Source organism: Mercenaria mercenaria, chromosome 6 (genome assembly GCF_021730395.1).
Source record: "Mercenaria mercenaria strain notata chromosome 6, MADL_Memer_1, whole genome shotgun sequence".
NCBI classification, from domain to species: Eukaryota; Metazoa; Mollusca; class Bivalvia; order Venerida; family Veneridae; genus Mercenaria; species Mercenaria mercenaria.
Genome location: NC_069366.1, coordinates 63,730,681 through 63,752,944, shown reverse-complemented (window position 1 = coordinate 63,752,944; position 22,264 = coordinate 63,730,681). Strand labels below are relative to the sequence as shown.

At 36.6% G+C, this 22,264-nt stretch overlaps 1 protein-coding gene across 1 annotated transcript; it reads right to left on the bottom strand.

Moving 5' to 3' along the window:
- Window positions 1-13,934: 13,934 nt before the first annotated feature.
- On the bottom strand, window positions 13,935-15,272 carry LOC128558063 (piggyBac transposable element-derived protein 4-like). Its single transcript, XM_053546857.1, has one exon. It carries the CDS (start codon window positions 15,270-15,272, stop codon window positions 13,935-13,937), a length of 1,338 nt encoding a protein of 445 aa, XP_053402832.1.
- Between the last annotated feature and the right edge of the window lie 6,992 nt (window positions 15,273-22,264).

Below are 22,264 nucleotides of genomic sequence, written 5' to 3'. Positions count from 1 at the left end.
AGAACCCATGCGTCAGCCTTGTCGGCTCAAGGTCAAGGTCACAACTCAAGGTCAAAGGTTTGAGCCTGCCATTTTGTGTCCGCTCTATATCTCATAAACCCCTTGAAGGCATTTTATAAAACTTGGGTCAAATGATCACCTCATCAAGACGATTTGCAGAACTAATGAGTCAGCCATGCCGGCTCAAGGTCAAGGTCACAACTTAGGGTCAAAGGTTTTGAGCCTTCCATTTTGTGTCCGCTCTATATCTTCTAAACTCCTTGAAGGATTTTCATGAAACTTGGGTCAAATGATCACCTCATCAAGACGATGTGCAAAACCCATGGGTCAGCCTTGTCGGCTCAAGGTCAAGGTCACAACTCAAGGTTAAAGGTTTGAGCCTTCCATTTTGTGTCCGCTCTATATCTCCTAAACCCCTTGAAGGAATTTTATCAGATCACCTCATCAAGACGATGTGCAGAACCCATGGGTCAGCCTTGTCGGCTCAAGGTCAAGGTCACAACTCAAGGTCAAAGGTTTGAGCCTTCCATTGTGTGTCCGCTCTATATCTCCTAAACCCCTTGAAGGAATTTTATCAAACTTGGGTCAAATGATCACCTCATCAAGACGATGTGCAGAACCCATGAGTCAGTCATGCCGACTCAAGGTCAAGGTCACAACTGAAGGTCAAAGGTTTGAGCCTTCCATTTCGTGTCCGCTCTATATCTCCTAAACCCCTTGAAGGAATTTTATAAAACTTGGGTAAAATGATTACCTCATCAAAACGATGTGCAGAAATTATGAGTCAACCATGCCAGCTCAAGGTCAAGGTCACAACTAAGGGTCGAAGGTATGAGCCTTCCATTTTGTGTCCACTCTGTATCTCCTAAACCCCTTGAAGGATTTTCATCAAACTTGGGTCAAATGATCACCTCATCAAGAACTCATGAGTCAGCCATGTCAACTCAAGGTCAAGGTCACAACTGACGGTCAAAGGTTTCAGCTCTGTATCTCCTAAACCCCTTGAAGGATTTTCATGAAACTTGGGTCAAATGATCACCTCATCAAGACGTTGTGCAGAATTCATGAGTCAGCCATGTCAGTTCAAGGTCAAGGTCACAGCAAAAATCAAAGGTTTACCCTTTCACTATCCATAGCAGTGGCGGGGGATTTAGCTGTCTTGTAGACTGCCTTGTCTTTACTAATTTGTGCGGTGTCACTTCCCTGTGCGAACAAAACACTGGTTGTGTCATATGATATCAAGCACACTTCCGGCTGCGCAAAAGATCCAGATTTTATACGTCCACTGACAGGATGTCAAATATATACAAGCTTACATTTATTTTACAAAAGAATGCATGGTTTATTTTATCAGTAGGATATGAATATAAGAAGCGACAGACTCGCCCCACTCTGAGAGACATGTTGTTTTAACTATGACGAGAAGTGACCTAGATTTAAACCATGTATCAGTAAGCCTAGAGCGGCCTGTCTCTTCTGACTATTGACAATAAATAACAAATGCTGATTGAATGGAATAAGGCCGTGACTTTTATTATTTTAATATCATTACAGAAAATTAATGAAATATCATGGCATATTATATGAGATAGAAGTATCTTGAAACGAAGCATGAAATGATAGATTTCTAGCCAAATTGCATAGAAACAAAATAGGCACACTATGATGCTGAAGCTCTGTTTATGATAAGCACACATGTACTAGACAATGGAAGGAGAATGCATTGTGCTAGCAAATCCAACTACCGAAATTCCGAGGCCAAGATGCTCAACGAATTCTCAACATTATGATGATGGATTTTGCTCTGATTGCCTAAAGTATGCTGATGAGTATGTATACAATATGCCATACCGAAATGCACTAAGTGTGTTGAGGGCCATCAAATATTTTATGAAATAAAATTTGCCCATAAAATGGTACATTGAAATTACTTATAGCCACATACAAACACTTATTTCTTTAATAATATCAGATTTTCCGGCTTATTTACTTTCAAAGATGGCATTATAAGCTATATTCAACTGTATTTGACCATTATTTCTCTTGATTTTATCTAATCAACACTATGTTGCAGTTACTTTTTCCGTCATAAATTTGTTGGATCTAACCCGAAATAGATCAGGTGGTAATCTTGATAAGACACGTACTTTATAATCCAGCCATTATTAGTCCCCTACTGGTTGAAAACCAGTTTCGGGGACTATAGGAATGCGCTTTTCCGTCATTCCGTACGTCCGTCCGTCCGTCCGCAATTTCGTGTCCGGTCCATAACTGTCATCCATGAAGGGATTTTAATATTACTTGGCACAAATGTTCCCCATGATGAGACGACAGGTCACGCACAATACCTGGACCTCTAGCTCAAAGGTCAAGGTCACAATTTGAGGTCAAAGGTCAACAGGGCTTTTTTCCTGTCCGGTCCATAACTCTCGCATACTTGAAGGGATTTTAATATTACTTGGCACAAATGTTTCCCATGATAAGACGACGTGTCATGCGCAAAACCCGGACACCTAACTCAAAGGTCAAGGTCACAATTGGAGGTCAAAGGTCAACATGGCTTTTTCTCCTGTCCGGTCCATAACTCTCCCATCCATGAAGGGATTTTAATATTACTTGGCACAAATGTTCCTCATGATGAGACGACATGTCATGCGCAAAACCTTGACCCCTGGCTTAAAGGTCAAGGTCACAACTGGAGGTCAAAGGACAACAGGGCTTTTTTCCTGTCCGGTCCATAACACTCCCATCCATGAAGGGATTTTAATATTACTTGGCACAAATGTACCTCATAATAAGACGATGTGTCATGCACAACTTTCAGACCCCTAGCTCAAAGGTCAAGGTTAACATAGCATGAACAGGGTCTGTTCCGTGTCCGGTCCATAACTCTGACATTCATTAAGGGATTTTAATATCACTTGGCACAGGTGTTCCCCATGATGAGACGACGTGTCATGCGCAAATCCCGGACCCCTAGCTCAAAGGTCAACAGTTTTTTCCTGTCCCGTCAATAACTCTGCCATCCATGAAGGGATTTTAATATTACTTGGCACAAATGTTCTCCATGATGAGACAACATATCCTGCGCAAAACCCGGACCCTTAGCTCAAAGGTCAAGGTCACAATTAGAGGTCAAAGGTCAATAAGGTTTTTTTCCTGTCCGATCCAGAACTCTGTCATTCATCAAGGGATTACAATATTACTTGGCATAAATGTTCCCCATGATGAGACGACGTGTCATGCGCACCACCCAGTACCCTTGCTTAAAGGTCAAGGTCACACTTTGAGATCAAAGGTCAATAGGATTTTTTTCCTGTCCGGTCTATAACTTTGTCATGCAAAACAGGATTTAGATATCAGTTGGCACAAATATTCCCCCTGGATGAGACAACATGTCATGCGCAAAACCCAAGCCCAAGGTCTAATGTCAAGGTCACACTTAGAGACCAAAGGGCAGACACAAGAATGACTTTGTTTGGAGCATTTCTTCTTCATGCATGGAGGGATTTTGATGTAACTTGGCACAAATGTTCACCAGCATAAGACGGATTGTCATGCGCAAGTACCAGGTCCCTAGGTCTAACGTCAAGGTCACATTTAGAGGTTAAAGGTCAAATTCAAGAATGACTTTGTACGGAGCATTTCTTCTTTATGCGTGGAGGGATTTTGATGTAACTTGGACCAAATGTTCACCACCATGAGGCACCCTTGTTTTTAGAATTATGTCTCTTTGTTTTACTATTAATACATTTTATTGTAACTTTTTTATTACTGGCGGTAGAGAAAAATCGAGACCACTTTTCTGTGGTACAACATGCATGTTACATCCAATTGTAAGGTGTATTTTGACCTATCTCTACCTGGTAAAGAGTTTCTAGTGGACTTACATTATACCAGTATAGATTTTTTTTCAGGATTAATTTCCCTTTGTTGTTACTATGAATAACTTATATGATAACTTTTTTATAACCGGCGTTGTTATAACATATTGTATATATATCCTTAGGACGGCCAGCACATATTTATGCAATCTCGCCAGGCATACGTATGTTTTTGACAACACAGAAAATGACGTCACTCGACCTTCAGCTATTTCCGGAAGTAAATAAAATGAAAGTAGAAATGCTAAACTTGAAAACGAAAGCCGCATTTTGATTCGTAGATAGTCAGGGGTCACGCGCAGGGGTCACCCCGTCTAAATGTATGCGCGTGGACTTCTTTTTTTTTTTTTTTTTTTTGCTATTGGGGAGCCAATTTCCAGCACTTTATTACGAATTGAAATTACCTGGGCTTTAGTACTACAGCATGTCAGCTTTTAAAAAATATATGAGCTCTGGATAAACAGAAATCCCACAGGGGTCCGTAACATTGATAATTTTGGAACTTCATCAAATCGCTCAAAATGTCATTTTTGATGTTGTCTGAGAGTGTCAGTATATGCCTCAGATGTAAGATATAACCGTATTTGAAAGCTGCAGACCTAGACATTTCAGAAATATTTTCAAAATTAGTTTCGTGTCATAAATGTTTCTACGGAAGCGTGAAAGGGCCATCAGACGCTAATACGTTTTAGTACGTTAAGGCTGCGGAAAGGATATATAGTACACTATTGTTTATACATCATTGACAGATATCATTCATAATGTTATACTGCAGTAGAGAAAATTAGGTGCCTTCCAGTAGGGGACTTTGTATTGCATTGCAATACTTCATTCACTTACAAGTTCAAGTATGTAATTACGTATAAATAGATCAATAAATTTACTTAATAATTTTTTGCTTACACTGCTAGCAAAGTTTCCATTTGTTTTCACCACTCTAAGGTGAAAAAACTCTACCGAGGACTTGCCACCCTGCCACTCCCAGTGTATATTTAGATTTAGCAGTCTTTCATGCAATCCACCAAATGGTTCGACAGTGCTCTCATGCTGCCCTTCTATTCCTAGTGTACTGTTTGACTCGACAGTGCTTCTTCCTTGGCTCCGGTATAATAACATATATCGTTTCGGAAATGTTAGAGACTGAGAAAGCAAACACATCGTACGTATTATTAGCATGGATGATTTTGCACTGGGGTCAGGGGATTCGTTCCGAAAAGGCCGGTTCCTCAGCCGCGAGCTAGTTAAATGGTTACAGACTTGTATCCGCATGGCGCCTGGCATAGTGGTAGAAGTTGGGATGTAATTGACAAGCACAATAAAGGTGTCTCATAAGCCAAATTGGCTGTCCTTTCGAATAGGGATGACACTATAATATACAAGACCTTTACCTCTATACAAAAGGGATATGTTTGTTTTACATGTAACATCAAAGCATTAACTCCTCGTGAAAATATTATGTCTTCTTCTTCCAATATATGGTCAGGAGTCATCGTCTGACTGTATAGTTGACCAGCGTAGAAAGTTGAGACAGCCATGATCATCCTCCAGGTTAAAAATATCTGTACAGCTGTATTTACAAATTAAAACTATGTACATGGCGCTGATGTAATTACGCTTTGAAGACGAAGGAGCCACATCTGAGCAGATCATCCAGGGCAGCTGCAAAGCCTTCAGTTGAGTCGATGTCGGTGATTCGAGTGGGGAGTTGGTTCCACTCACTGACAGTTCTTGGGTAGAATGACTGTTGGTACACGGTAGAATGTATGCCGCGCTGTCTTAATCTACTTTCCCTCTGGTGCGGGAATCGCCAGGCTGGATGAGATTGCCTGGGTCTATGTCAATTTCCTTATTTCTGAGTTTCCGTAGATAGTTCAGTCTGTGGCGTTCACTGTTGATGTATAATTGTAATATTATATTTTGTCGTTACACTGAAACAAACAAATACCCCATATCCATATATATAAAAATATAACAAACATACAAACAAACAAATAAAAACCGGAATTATGTTTATCTATTTTATTTTGTTGGGTATAGAGTAAGATCGAAACGACACAATTAACTTTTCCCAAGTTTTGTTGGTAGGGAAAGACTCCAGGTGCCCCTCCATACATTTTTTTCGGGCTCAGGCGAGTACCTAAATAGAGACATCAACCTTCGATAAGTCAGCTGGTGGCTGCCCTATTACGTAAAGAATTTTACACCTAAAGTGAAGTTTCGATCCCACGTCGGTGGCAAGGAATTGGAAGTCAGCGACCTTGGCCATCCGGCCACGGAGGCATCTATAGAAGTAACGTTTGAAATATTTACCATTATGAAATATTCACGCTGATTTTTATAGCCTGTGAATTGAACACTTATATCTACGTTTTTTTTTTCTTTTGCAAGTATTAAACTTATATATTCAATTAAATTTCGAAAACATGAATGATAGTCTTAATGATATTAACCGTAGGAAATTACAAATGGTATATGTATATTCTTTATTAAAGTCTCATTCTTGCATACATTATACAATCATAAAAAAAACCCATAGTTTATACACTTTAAAAAATTTGCAAGACCATTCTTCAGCAGAATTATAAGAGACTATCAATATTCACATAATTAGTAAAACTATGATATACAATTGCTCTAGTAATTAAGTTTAAAAACTTGAGCTGATGGTGCTAATTCTGACTTAACTATCTAACCCGAGCAAGCCTAAAAACTGCCATAAGAAATTTACATAAAAAGTGATTAGCAAAATTGGCACAAAAATGCACAGCTTAAAGAATGGATGTAAAATATCAATTATTACCCCTGATCAGATCAGGCATAAACTAATTAGCACCATGCTCTCAAACTATATACACTTAAATTACCAAATATGACTACATTATCTGCAATACTGTAGATATATTACAAAGTGAGGTTACCAATCAAAAGAAAAAAGGAGAATCTGTAGAACAGAATGCTCAACTTTCGTTAGTATAAATTATGACTGAGGCAAGGGAAGTAACTTTCATAATTCAAATGAAGAAGTTACAGGTGATTTACTTCCCCTGATAACAACAACAAAAAAAAGTTAACTTTTCAGTAATATAATGGTATGTCGAATACACCGACGTAACGTCAAAAGTTGCGACCCATGCTTAAATTCTTTGAAGTGATACAAATAAATGTTTTTAATGACTATTCATCCTATTTTCTTGAAAAAAGTATCAAAATATACAGCAATAATTAGGCTGTAGTAAAGTTTAAAAAAGTTATCGTTTAATCACAGTTATATGGAAAAAAACACACCAACTGCGTGAAAAAACCTTTCGAGGACATACATACATGTTGTTGGGCTGGAAAAAGATAGGTCCAAAATTTTAACTAAAAGCTATATTGCATAACTTCGTTATTTTCTGTGCATACAATTCTGTTGCTTAAACGTTAGAATATCAGGAAATTTCTGGAAATAAAACATATCTTTGAAAAAGTCCCGATTTCACTTCGTAAATAACCTACCTGACATTACCGTAAGGATTATTCCGTTCGGCACGGCTTTTAACCCGCTCTAAACCGGAAGAGGAAATTATAGGCTGAACACCACTAAATCCCGCTGTTCTTTATTTCATATAAAATCCACTCACTTCATAACGGTTTTTCGACATTTTCTAGCATATCAGATTTTCAGAGACTTATATTCCCATAAAGAACTAGATCGCTACTTTAGAAAAACAAACAGAAAAGGGGGTGTTAACTTTTATATAAGAAAACTACAGTTCGTTAAATACAACCCGCTGAATTTACTACTTTTCGCTTCTTTCAATTTCTCTTTTCGTGACATTAAATTCTTACGCCGAAATTTTTTATCTAACATGCGATAGGAACATGCCGATTTCAACAGAATGCAAAGTGATACATGCTGAAACGCGGTAGGGTAAAAGTAAGCACGTTGCTGCCGAGAAAATGCACTAGGAAAGGAAAAAAGATTAGTACTATTTATATTTGGACTACTTGTGACTAGACCTGCGGAGGCTAACATTCTATTTGGTAGTGATCAGCCTAAAAAACTTGACCATCACGGTCAAATGTACTTCCGTTAGAAGCACTATGCTTCGGTTTTTCTCTTTCGGCGCAAACAAGTCGGACGTTTTTCTACTCGCTCTTAGTGTTAACATTTTTTAAAAAAGTTTGTTGTTTGAGGATATTGAATGTTTCGTGTCTGAGAATGACCGAGTTAGAGGCCAAACGTTCTCGGATGGATATTGCCTCCGAAGATGAACACATTTCGGACTTTTCTCCTTCGGAAACAAATTCCGGTACACCTTCCACTGGTAATAAAGGTAAGCGTCGTTCCCGCTATGACATTTTAGAAGCGGAATGGAATGAAAAATTTGGCAATATGGATGGTCGTTTGAATAGTTTAGACAGTAATATTGTCAATGTCAATAAGACTGTGGAAGGTTTAGCAGATTTGATTAAAAGTTTGAAATCTGACCGATCACACAGACGGTCAGTGTCTCCAGATTCTTCCCCGTCACACAGACAGAATGACCGATCACACAGACGGTCATTGTCTCCAGTTTCTTCCCCGTCACACAGACAGGATGATTTCTCGTCACACACACAGACAGAAAAAAAAACAGTCTCTGTCGCACAGACAGAAAAGGAAAGTTTCGTCACACAGACAGAAACATTTTTCAGATCATTCTGAAGACAGTGATTCTTATGCTTCATCAAATAACTCCTGTGAAAATGATGATGCGCTGTCAGTACGGTCTAAACATGACAATATGTTCACAGAAGAAATTTCTGATGACAATCAACAGTTATCACAAACAAATAAAAAGTGCTTGTTTGATTTGTTTGGCGAAGATGCTACAATCAAGAAAAATGTCAAACAAGAGGGCATTTCACTCGATGCTTCTCAAAAGGAAGTGATAGAAAACAGTTTTAGGTCAAAGACACCTAGATATTTATCTTCATTTGCAGAAGAAAACTTTGAACTTTTTTCCAGTTGATGAAGAAACAAATGAATTTCTTCAGGTGCCACCACTAGACACCCTTATTGAAAGTTGTTTAGTTAAACGGCATAGACCTAAGGCTTCATTCAGTAAATCTCGTTCGAGGTCTTTAGTTACTCAGCCACGTAAAAAAGTGGAACAAATAGCATATAAAGGTCAACAAGCTGCTAGGCTAGGCATCGTGATGACTACATATATTCAACAGAGTCTTACGACATTACTTCAACAGCATCAAGATGATTCCTTTGACAAAGAAAAGGCTATGAAGCAAGTCAAAGATATATTCGCAATGACAACTAAATCCCTAGATCAAAGGGGAAGGTTTGGTGCTTTTCACCATGTTATTCGTCGCACTGTAGCCATAACCGATTCTGCACTTTTTGAATTAGACAATGCTAATGAGCTGGCCAATCTCCCTCTGTCAGGAAAAGGTGTTTTTGGTCCAGACTTTGAAACCCTTCTGAAAAGTAGGAAAGAGAAAAAGAAACAAATAGAAGGCATTGTTCTAGATATAAAAAGGAGAGATCTTAAACAAAAACAAGGTGCTATACCAACTCAGGATCATAGTTTTAAAAAAACCTAGATTGGAACAACGTCAAAATACTGCAGCAACATCTAGCACTGCAGACCGTACTTTTAACAATTTTCGGATTCCCAAGGTATCCAGAGATCAAGACAAGTTCAGTCACAAACAGAAGAGATCTAGCTTTACCCACTTTAAGAGATCTTCCCAGAATACCGCAACTAAAGGAAGACTGGGAAAAGCAGATGAACAATGACAAGGTAGGTACTATAGCAAAACATCCGGAGATTCCTGTTGGGGGTCGACTGTCTCATTTTCTACCAGCATGGGAACAAATTACTCAAGACAAATGGGTACTAGATGTAATAAAAAACGGTTACAAACTGGAATTTTTAAAGAAACCTTCTTTTTCGGGCATCAAAACTACAAAAGTGCCTTCAAACCATATTCCCTTCATAAAAGAAGAAATAGACAAGCTTTTACAAAAAAATGTCATTCAAAGAGTAAAAATGAACCATGCAAAAGAAGGTTTATACAGCACATTATTTCTTGTCCCGAAGAAAAATGGGGAAATGAGACCAGTCATCAACTTGAAACCTCTAAACAGGTATCTCCGGAAATTACATTTCAAAATGGAGACAATTCAAAAGGTTTTGCATTTAGTAGAAAAAGGCAGCTGGAGTATAAATCTAGATCTGAAAGATGCCTATTTTAACATAAAAATTTACAAAAATCACAGAAAACAAAACAAAATCTTTCAGTTCCGAGCTCTCTGCTTCGGACCAACTTCAGCTCCGAGAATTTTTACAAAAATAGTTTCAGTTGTAACAGCGCATTTACGCAAACATGCAATAATACTGTCAAATTATCTGCACGACTGGCTAGCTCTGAAACAAAGCAGAGAAAGGTTATTACAGGACAGAACTGTAATTCTCAGTACACTTTTTGAGCAGGGGTTCATGATAAACAAAACCAAATCTCAATTGAATCCTGTTCAGAATCCAACATTCATAGGCTGCCTATTTCTACTAAATCATGGATTAGTGTACCCTACTCAAGAGAGAGTAGTAAACTTGAAAAAGCAGTTCTCAGTATAATGCAAGGGCAAGCAACTGCAAGACATTTCCTTACCTTATTGGGTCGGATAGCATCTTGCCTAGAACTTATACCCAATGCTCGACTGTTCATGAGACCACTCCAACTTCATCTGTTGAACAACTGGAGTCCCTCCAAAATGGCTTTGTCATACCAGATTTCTGTTACACCAGACCTGTTGAAACATTTAGAATGGTGGTTACAGGATCAGAACATTTTGAGGGGTCACACACTTGTGACAGAGTTATTTCCAGTCACAATTACGACAGATGCAAGCTCGATATGGGGGTGGGGTGGTCACATGAACCGTTGTATAGTGCAAGGTCGTTGGTCCCCGGTAGAGAGGTTGCTACACATAAATTGTCTAGAAATGAAAGCTGTAATTCATACAGTGGAACATTTCTTGCCAAATTACAGAACCAGAATGTTCTAATCAGATCAGACAACACGACTGTTATCCAGTATATAAACAAACAGGGGGGTACCAAATCTCAACAGTTGTGTCGCCTGACCTGGAGGCTATGGAATTTAGCTCTACAGAACAATATCAAGCTGAAAGCAGCCTTTGTAAAGGGGAGTTTGAACACTATAGCAGATGCTTTGAGTCGGAACTTAGTCCGAGAAACCGAGTGGTGCTTGAACAAAACAGTAGTGTTTCAGATTTTCAACACTCTGGGGACACCTCAGATAGATGTATTTGCAACAGCACAAAACAAACAAACATCAGTGTTTTGTTCTTGGACCGAACATCATCAGGCATTTGCAGTGGATGCCCTGTCAATATCCTGGATGAACATGTTTGCTTATGCATTCCCCCCCCCCCCCTGTCCAGTTGATTCCCAGGGTATTGTCACATTTTCAGTGTCAAATAATTTGTAGACTAATCTTGATTAACCCCTGTTGACCAAGACAGTTTTGTTTTCCCCAGCTGTTACAGTTACTGATTGCACAACCAGTCAGACTGCCATGCAGGAAAGACCTATTGTTTCAAGGGGGAACAAACTTGTACACCCAAACCCACAAACTCTCAGTCTGCATGGCTGTTATCGACAGAAACTTATCAAAGGGGTTTTCAAAACATACTAGAAATTAACTGGCCTCCTCCTGGAGAAAAGGAACCCAGAAAGATTATCGCTGCAAATTCAGACTGTTCAGTAGTTGGTGTAGTCAACAACAGGTTGATCCGTATGCAGCAACTTTAACTGATTGTGCAGATTTCTTGTCTTTTCTATTTTTTGACTAAGGTTTAAAATATAGGACAATCAATGGGTACAGATCCATGTTATCTTCAGTGTTACCCTCAATTGAGGGAAAACCTGTAGGTCAGCATCCTTGTATTATTCGTCTTCTCAAAGGTATTTTCAATCAAAGACCACCCGTAAAAAAACTAATACTCGAATGGGATTTACCTCTCGTTTTAGGTTGTTTGAGACGGGCTCCATTCGAACCTATGAAGGATGCTGCTTTGAAATTTGTTACTTGGAAAACCTGTTTTTTGATCACTGTCACCACTTTCCATAGATGCAGTGACCTACAACCTTTACAGCTTGGAGAACAAAATGTAAATATACAGAAGAAAGGTGTCACTTTTCTTAGAACTGGTTTATCCAAGACTGATAGACCTAGTCATATAAAAAGGTCAATTTTCATACCTGCATTCACAAGAGATAAATCTGTGGATCCCAAAAGAGCTCTGACATATTACTTAATGAAAACTGAAAAGTTTCGTAGTGAATCAGACGTTTCTTTGAAATTACTCTTGGCAATCAACAAACCTCATAAGCCAGTTTCATCCCAGACAATATCTAGATGGATAACTAGTACTATTAAATACTGTTATTAAAAGTCCAATACGTCAGTGGGTTGTGTAACTGGACATTCTACACGGAGTATAGGACCTTTGTGGGCAATTTTTAAAGGAGCATCTTTTCAGCAAATTATGGAGTCAGCGGACTGGTCAAAAGAGACCACATTTGTGAAACATTATTTGAAACAAGTTAATGTTAATTATTTGGAAGTTTCAATAATTTTTTACTGTGTTATCTCTTCCGGCGGGTTGCCCGGATTTTGAACAGTGTTTTATTAAAACCAGTGAACTTGGGATTACAGTCATGTATATAGGGGATATTACAGTAACTGTTGTATATTAGATGTAAATAGTGGAAAGACCATGGTGTTTTATTCTTGGATGTCCGTATGAACTGTAGAGTACAGATGAAGATTAATTCAGGTAAATAACTTAATTTATCTGTTGCTTAATACTTATTTTATATGATTCAGATTTTTTGGGGTTGGAAACAGATTTCCTTCCTCCCATGACATTGCTTTGGAATCTAGAATATCCTTACGGTAATGTCAGGTAGGTTATTTACGAAATGAAATTTGAAAATTTGTATTCAGATTAGAACTTTATTAGTAAATAATACCTACCTGACATTACATTTACCCTCCTATCCTCCCCATTAATATCTTGTTTCCAGGCGACTTGTTTACGCCTACAAGGAAACTGAAGCATGGTGCTTCTAACGGAAGTACATCTGACCGTGAAGGTCAAGGTTTTTACTTCCGGTTTAGAGCGGGTTAAAAGCCGTGCCGAACGGAATAATCCTTACGGTAATGTCAGGTAGGTATTATTTACTCATAAAATTCTAATTTGAATACAAATTTTCAAATCTTTCATCATTTGTTCGGTTGGCGCATGTTTACAAATTTAACTCCCTGAGGCCGATATCGTAATATACCTGCTGCGGCGAGATAAGAATTACCACTAGACGTCGAAGAGCATTTTCTGATTTTATCATAATAACACTCGCATGCAGTCAAGTACAATCATGCAGGAAAACATAAATAACTGGGATGTAAATCAAAATAAACTTACAAACTCTTCGAAGTTTTAACAAACATTTTTATATCCATATTTTGCCCATAACTTATAGCCACATAGAATAATATTTTCACAATGAAATATTCACAATTTTAACACACCTATTACGTTTATTGAATATTTATACATTTCTGATTTTTCTTATTTTTTTTTCACATGTAAAGACGGTAAATTCCAATAAATAGAGATATATTATTAACACAGAATATTAGCACCAGCATTACTTGAAATTTACATCCGTTTTTGTGCGTATATCGATGGTTTATTTTGATGTAAAATCTATTTTTAAATATGTACATGAACGTGTGACACGCGCTAAGAGCATGTGTAAAGTCCAGTAAAGTTACGATATTTACATCCATCTTAAGTTTAAATACTATTAAATTCACAAACATGCCTTTATTCACAAACGTTTTTTTTTTTTATTTTATGGAAAATATTTTGTTGTATTAATTTTATCCATTTGTTTGTGTAGTCTATGTATGTTTATGAATGTTTCAAACTTCTAAAACTTAAACATTTTGAATGAAGGTTCATGTTGTACACAATTTTCATCGAGTATATCGGTCCGGAAATCGTTCTAGATGGTATGGTTTGAAGCACTCTACACACAGGTTCACGCCGCATGCTTCACATCCAAATCGGGGTTCGCGCCTGATACCACGGGGCTTGCAATGTTCACACCGACGTTTCTTTCCCATGTCCGCTACCCAGCAATTCGAGCCGTCGGCATATGAGGTGTTCTCTTTCATAGCTTTTCGTTTGTTTCTGACCATGTAGATACCAATAAGTTGTTTTGCTAGCGACTTGCGATAGTCAACCATAGACAGTTGTTTTTGTCTACCGTTTCGAGACTTCCGTTGATGATCAGGGGATTCCTTCATCAGAATGTACCCACACACAATTGAAATATCCACCAGAAACCAAAACAGATATTTCCACCATTTACTTGCTTTTCTACCACAGGAGTATAATGCCCTAAGCTGGTCTGCGCGATCTACTCCATTCATGAATTTTGTGTAATTTTTCACAACTTCTGGACAAGGCACGTCAATACGGGAACCATCTTTCTGACGTCGGAGAACGGTAGTTTGCCGTCGGGGATCAGTGTTTGTTGACAGCAAATTCACAGGGCGCTTGTCCTTCCATGTCAAGGCAACCATATTTCGTTTTTGCATAATCACAGACTCTCCTTGGTTCTTTATATTAGCATTCCGTATTTGCGGTGGTACCCCTTGTCTCTGAGCTCGAACAGTTCCACAGGTATATGTGTCGTTCTCCTCTAACTTCTCAAATAACTTCACCGACGTGAAAAAGTTGTCCATGTAAATATGATGCCCGCGATTTAAAATGTCTCTAGTTAGGTCCAACACTACTCTTTCGCCAAGACCATACTCTCCTGTGTTGTTTTCCTTTCCAAGGTACACCTGAAAGTCGTTGATAAAACCATTGTGCGGATCAGCCCGAACCCATACTTTTATCCCGCGCTTCGTTGGTTTCATCGGGACATACTGCTTGATGGAAAGCCTTCCGGTGTAAGCAACCATTGCCTCGTCAATTGCCGACTCCCTGTGTGGCCGGTACGCAGACGACAGTGAAGTTCGTACTTTTTCAAGCACAGGACGCACGTGCGCGATTTTGTCATGACCGGCGTCTCCTCTGTGTGGATTCATCGATGTGTCCGCGGCATGAAAGTACTGATTAATTTTGTCAAATCTATCACGATTAATTCTATGCTTGATTCCACATATTCCGAACATTTCATCAGTTGAAAAATAGTCATCAAGTCGTGGTGCTATGATCACTCCCATAACGATTTGAAATCCAATGTATGCCTTGATGTCAGCCACAGTCACTTCGCGCCATTTTTCGTCCGGCTTTTCACGCATTTTCCGTACGGCATACATGTTTGTTTCACGGGCTAAGTCCTCATATATTTCTGGTTTGAAGATTTTTTCAAAAAAGTCAATTTCATATTTGTCCTCGGATAAAACTGACGTCGGTCCAGGATTTCCTTCGAACTGCTGAGTGCGAATTCCATGCAAATTCTCCGACCATTCATTTTTCTGATGTTCTGCTAACTGAATCAACGGAATTTCATCATCTGAATCATCATCCGACGGAACTGATATGTCAGAGTCAGAATAATTATTTTCTTCATTTTCAGAAAGATCACTGGCAGACGACATTATTGTACTCTTTTGAAAAGTCAAATAAAGTATGAACAAAACACAGCGGAGTTCATATTTTTATTCCCTTTAACATGACCGCATAATTACGAACATTTATTTAAACAAGGGAATTAATTATTAACATAATTAATAATTACAACATCTAAGAAATAATTCCCAGTATGCAAATTAATTTTGCTTTTGTCAGTATTATCAAAAATTAACAAGTATGTGACGCAATCAGCATGACTTCGATGCCGCGACTATACTCGTCAATCGCCGTCCTGGGGAGTCCAGATAACGCGCTTATAGTCGCATATCGACGCTACAGGGGTAGAAAATATGACGACTATAGACGCATATCGGCCCCAGGGAGTTAATGTTAGTAGGCCGTGATCTCCATGAAGCCGTGTAAAGTGATAATTTTGATGACACTTTGGTTTTATTTTGTAATTGTGATTGACCGTTAAGTGATCAGAAAGATCGGACAGTGGGATATTATAAAAAAGGTGATGCTTTATTTAGATTAGAGAGTGAATCGCGCTATACAATAAGGAATTCTAAGGTAAAATACTCATTTTATTTCGTTCACTGAAGAAAACATGGCGGACATATTTTTGTAAAAAATCGGTGCACGTGTAATTTGTGTAACACAGCTTAACGACGTTTTCTTAGAAAACTAACTCTCAGCTCATTTACACTGACATTTCCTTGATTGGTGAATATATATATATTGTATACATATGAGAGACTTACGGTACCAAATGCCTACCCCGAAAATTTCTATGCATTTTCTTCAAGTACACTGCTGGGACATGCTTTCGAGTGTCATTGATACTTTATAATTTACTCGGAGATATATTTTTCATTATTATTAGTTTCTCTTTGATCCCCGCGCATTTCTCGTGTTGTTACGACAATCTCAGTTTTACATAGAAATTTTTCATTGTCAAAATAACATAGTCCTTAATTGACCGCCATTACATGACTGAAATATTGTTGAAGGTAACATTTATATAATCATATGGAATGACTCTTCAGCTCCTTAAGAAATTATTTCAAATCTGGTGATGATTCATATGATATATATTTATGTTAATTTGTCCACGCGGTGATGGTTAAATAGGACCATATTAGACATGTTAGAGGAATAAGGAATAAATGAAATATTGGTCACATCAAAGGTGTACACAGTACATGTACGGTAATAAACAAAACAGAACAGATCTGTACGATTTAAACTACATGTAGTTTATCTATACACTATTTCCTTTATTTCGTTCTTTTTTACTATCGGTCAGGCATTTATCATCATATTTTATGTATTTGCAATTTAGCATCACATTTCAAGAACTAGATTTTCTATCACCGAAGCTCTTATTGTGATATTTAGTTTATACAGAATTTATTTTAGGTCGATTGTAAAGGAAGTTCTACAACTTATATTGATCACTCTCTACACCTCATTCCTGATGGAATCCATCGCCACGAGGGTATGAGAGAAGAGGCCAGTTTTCCTTTAATGCTGAGCGCCCAGCAAGGGAGCTACTGGTACCATTTTTATGTCTTTGGTATGGCGCAGACGGAGATCGAACCCACGACCTCCCGCACCCGACGCGGACGCTCTACTACTAGGCTATCGAAGTGGTTAATGCGATATTTGCATCATTTTATTCTGGAAATTCAGCACGTTATTTCTGTTTCGATCCTTATTATCTTTGACTTTGCTTCTACACCCTCACTTCCCGTTCAAAACAAACCGTAACAATTTACAGATCGGGCACTTGGTTTCAGACAGGATGTCCTTGATGGTTCAGCTAATCAAAATGATGAAATATAGTGGTTCAATAGTAACTAAGAGATATACAATGCGTAAAAAATAACTTCCTGCAGGTTGAGAAGAGCATGAAGGAGAGATTTCAAAACGATGGATTTATAATAAACAAATACTGCCGATTGAATATATCAGGCTAAGACGTCCATAGCTTGTGAATTGTTATGGGGTTTATTCATTTTTTTATATAAGGGTAAGAAGTTATTTTTATATAAGGGTAGTTCATTCTAGCATTCCGCAATGAATTTGATTGACAATATATTTAATTTTACACTTTTAAGGCTACATGTCAATAGCGTTAGCTCACTTTTGTTTATTTTGTAACATCAGTATATTCCTTCGTGATACATTGGTAAATTGCTCTACTCGGTTCTATCACCAACAATCACTCGGAAATCTAAAGGTGTTGTAACAGGAAAACAAACATGCTTTATCCCTATATTCACAGTCATAAAGACCATACTAATAAAATTGGTACGGCCTACGGCCTTCGTGAAATATTCCCACGCATAAGAACTCAAAACATGGGTTATTCTACTATAAACCGGCCAGTCTTGGGAACTTATTATTTCTTAATTATATAGATCTGACGCTGAGTTCGAGCCAAAAGCAGTAATTGGATAATCCGAATTCGAGCAAACGAACTTTGACTGTACTACTTTACAAAAAAACGCGCCACAGATTTTTTCTACCTGTGCTGTTCATATAGACAATCATACAGGTAACCAACCAGCCTTTATGGAAATTGTTAGCCAGAAAACGGAAATTTAGAAACATTAGAAAGATTACTTTCATAAATGAACAAAATATCAGAGCGTACGAAAAGTTAAGCTCATTCTATAGAAATAACTTCAGTCGTTTTGAATTTTTCCAGTGTCAAATGCAATAAATCTATTTGAAGTAATTTATTTTACTTCTCAAATTCATAATTATCACCGAAAAATTACAAGTTTATATTAGAAGTTAACAAAAATGGCGAAAATCTGACATTTATAATAAAAATGCACTTATTGACCTCTGACCTTGTGCTGTGACCTTACTATGACCCTTAGAAGGCGACAGCCCCCACCCCCTGAAACTTTTCCAATTTTTATAAAGTTAACAATGAACATGGCTGTCGGGCATTAACAAAAAATGCCATCAAAGGCAATTTATTTCTAGGCCTTTTTTTGGATATATAGGCAGACTATAAATATGATGTAACCTTACACTCGAAATATGAGAAAGAAAGTATTTATTGGTCAGAAGATAAGAAAATGTTGTTTAGAAGAAATTTGATAGGAAAATTACCTGTTTTAAATGATATAGTATCGCAGATTAACACGTCCTTATGTAGTAAAGATTCAAATAATACATGTATTGAAAAATGTAGAGTAACACAAATATAAGTTTAAAGTTTCAATATCAATTTATTTCATGAAGTATACAGTTCAACATATTTATAATTTTTAACCATACATATAAATAACTGACAGAATGTATAAGTAACCTTCAGCCTATCTAGCTATCTCTCCCGACTCTATCTAATTTTACATCTCAAAACATACGCTTATATGCAGGAGAGAATCTTTTCTCTTAAGACCTAACAATGGTATCTTAATTGATATACACGAAAACGACGCCGTCCGTTTTCTTAAAATTCTTATTTTGCTTTATGCAGACGATACAGTCATTTTAGGCGAGGAAGAAGTTTCTTTCCAATCATGTCTTGATAATTTTTACCTGTACTGCCAAACTTGGAAACTTAATATAAATTTCTCAAAGACAAAGATAATAGTTTTCGGTACAAATAAACCTAGCAGATATTCTTTTAGCATAAATGGTCAAACTATAGAGGTAGTTAAGGAATACAAATATTTAGGGGTAGTTTTTTCTGCTTCTGGGAGTTTTTTGTCTTGCAAAAAACATATTGTCACACAGGCGAATAAGGCTATGCACCTGTTATACATGAGAATAAACAACCTTGACCTCCCCATTGATCTCCAAATAAAGCTTTTTGATCATACTGTCCTACCTATTCTTACATACGGAAGTGAAATTTGGGGCTATGAGAACATAGACTTAATTGAGCAAATACACGTTAATTTTTTACGTAAAATTACAAAAACGAGAAGAAGTACTCCCCGGTATATGTTATATGCGGAGCTAGGTCGTTACCCCATAGATATTATTATTAAGTCCCGAATGGTTAAATTCTGGAATAAGTTAATCTTGTCTAATGAAACAAAGATATCAAATATATGTTATAGAAATATGATACAGTCTGACCATGTTTTTAAGTGGACTAATTTCATAAAAACTGTTTTAGACAAAACGGGTAATTCATATCTCTGGCATACTCAGGAAAATGTACGGGGATGTAATGTCCATAAACTTGTCACATCAACGTTAACGGATCAGTTTAAACAGGAGTGGTCCTCAAAATTAGAAACTTCTAATAAAGGTAAAATGTACAGTTGTTATAAAGACTCATTTGACCAGGAGAAATATCTTACTTCGTTACCTAGTTTATTAAGACTGTCCCTGATGCATTTTCGTACCGGCAACCATAGGTTCCCTATTGAAACCGGCCGCTGGGCCCAGTCATTTGTCCCACATGAAGAGCGCAAATGTCGACTATGTCACTTTAACAGTCTTGGTGATGAAATGCACTACTTATTAGAATGTCCCTTCTTTGTTGATAAAAGATCAAAGCTTATACCAAAAAGATTCTATCAAAGGCCGAATATTATCAAGTTTAAAGATTTATTATCAAGTACAAGGGGATCTATTTTGACAAATCTTGCTTACTTTGTTAAAGATCTGATTGAACATTTTAGAAGGTTTTAACAAATTGCGTTAACTCACGTTCTTTTTAAATCCATTATCCATAGTAAATGTGTATCGCATTTTCATGAATTAAATCATTCTGAAATAGTATTTTTAGCCAATCAAATCGCGCGACTGTAATTCATTCATATAAGTAGATCGTCTAATACAAAGAAATTCTCGTGCGAAAGTACTTCTGTAGTCACTCTGTATTGAACTTAAAAAAACATTGTAAATGGTATAACTCTCTTCTCTTTTGTTAAAGGATTAATTTTCTACAACAATACCCGTATGACATGTTAATTGATAAAGTGAAAATGTTTTTATCTGGTATTACTATTTAGATATTCCACAACCGATTGTCCATACCCATAATATATATTGTTTTTCTATAATAATTATTTGCTCACATGTTATTGCAGAATACTTGTATTTTGTAATCTGTGTCTTAAAAATAAAGAAAAAAAATGTTCTGTACTAGACACGCTTGTGCAATACAACTTTATTTCCTCGTGCATTTCCGAGTTAAGTCTGGGTATTTTTGTTTCTTTCCGTAAATATACTGAATAATAAATATGATATGACCCTGTGGCATATAATATATTGATATAATTGACAGGCGTATTAAACTTTTAGAGAAAACTTTAAACATTTAACATACTTAAATTAATAAGAGAATTTCAAATTTAAACATATTAAAAGTATTTCAATAATATCAAAATCCCTAATATAAATGAAATCCAAAACTCCTTAAAACTTTTATATAATTAAGAAAACCCCATAATGCTACAACTCCTTTCATTCTTATATAAAAAAAATATAAAAAAATAAAGATAATAAAGTTAATCTGTCAAAAGAGTAAATAAACCAAAACCCGTTTTAAACAATAATTTATGTTAGAAATTAAATATTAGTTTGAAAAGAGTCCTTTATGCATTAGATTTTACAAAAGAAAAATTTTATTACATAATGAGAGTGCAGATTTTACTTTTTTTTATATTTTTTTTAAACACAACATTAAATGTCGCTCGAGGTAAAATATTGCTCAGGGTCTTATCAAATCTTTAATTATCCTAAAAATAACCTAAAATTTTGACATAGCCGATAATTAGGTAAATGTGTGATGTTGCGATAATTATAATATCGAGATAATTGAGCTGATATGACAGATATATTGCACGTATATCGGAAACAGTCAATTAAAGATACTGAGAATCATCTCTAATTGTCTGTCACCTCAAAGTTACCTTCGTAATAAAAGGCAACCCCTTCCAGTGGAGGGCATCAAATTTACTTTTAGTGTTCTAGAATAAACAATTGTGAAAAGAATATTTCGGACAGGTGCTCAATAAAGGTAAGTACATTTGATAATATTCTTTTTAGCGATGTTAACATTATTTGCCTAGTACATGTGATAATCTTCTTTTTAGTGATGGTAACATTATTGTCCTTCATTAGACACATTATTTAAATAATTCAATAATACATAATAAATTTGGTAACACATATGAATTCAACATTAACGCACAGTTAAGATTTAACATAGTTGTAAAAATGTTCAGTTCGATTCACATTGTCATCCACATAAAACTAAAGTCACATAAGTCACATATACATATGTTCTGTTTTGCACCGTCTATATAGGATAGATTCAGGGATAGATGCCAACTCACTAGGTGTCAACGCATTGAAAACATGTATACTTCTGAAACGAGAACGAAAATTTTAAAACAAGAACATTTTTGCATTCATTGAAATGATTTATATTAACATTACACCAATAATAAATGGTCATAACATGAAAATTAGAAGTATTCACTTTGAAACAATGGACATGAAACATATGTTGGAAAATATGATAAACTTGAATATACGTGACATAAACATGAAAAGTAGAATCATTTACTGTTTAAACATGAAAAGTAGAACCATTTACTTTTTTAAACAATGATCATGAAACATATGTTGAAAGATATCATAACTTAAGTATTCGTCTTTCTATAAGAGAATATATCTGTAACATATAAGTATCATAGAATTTGTAATTGTTTTTAATTTCACGCAATGA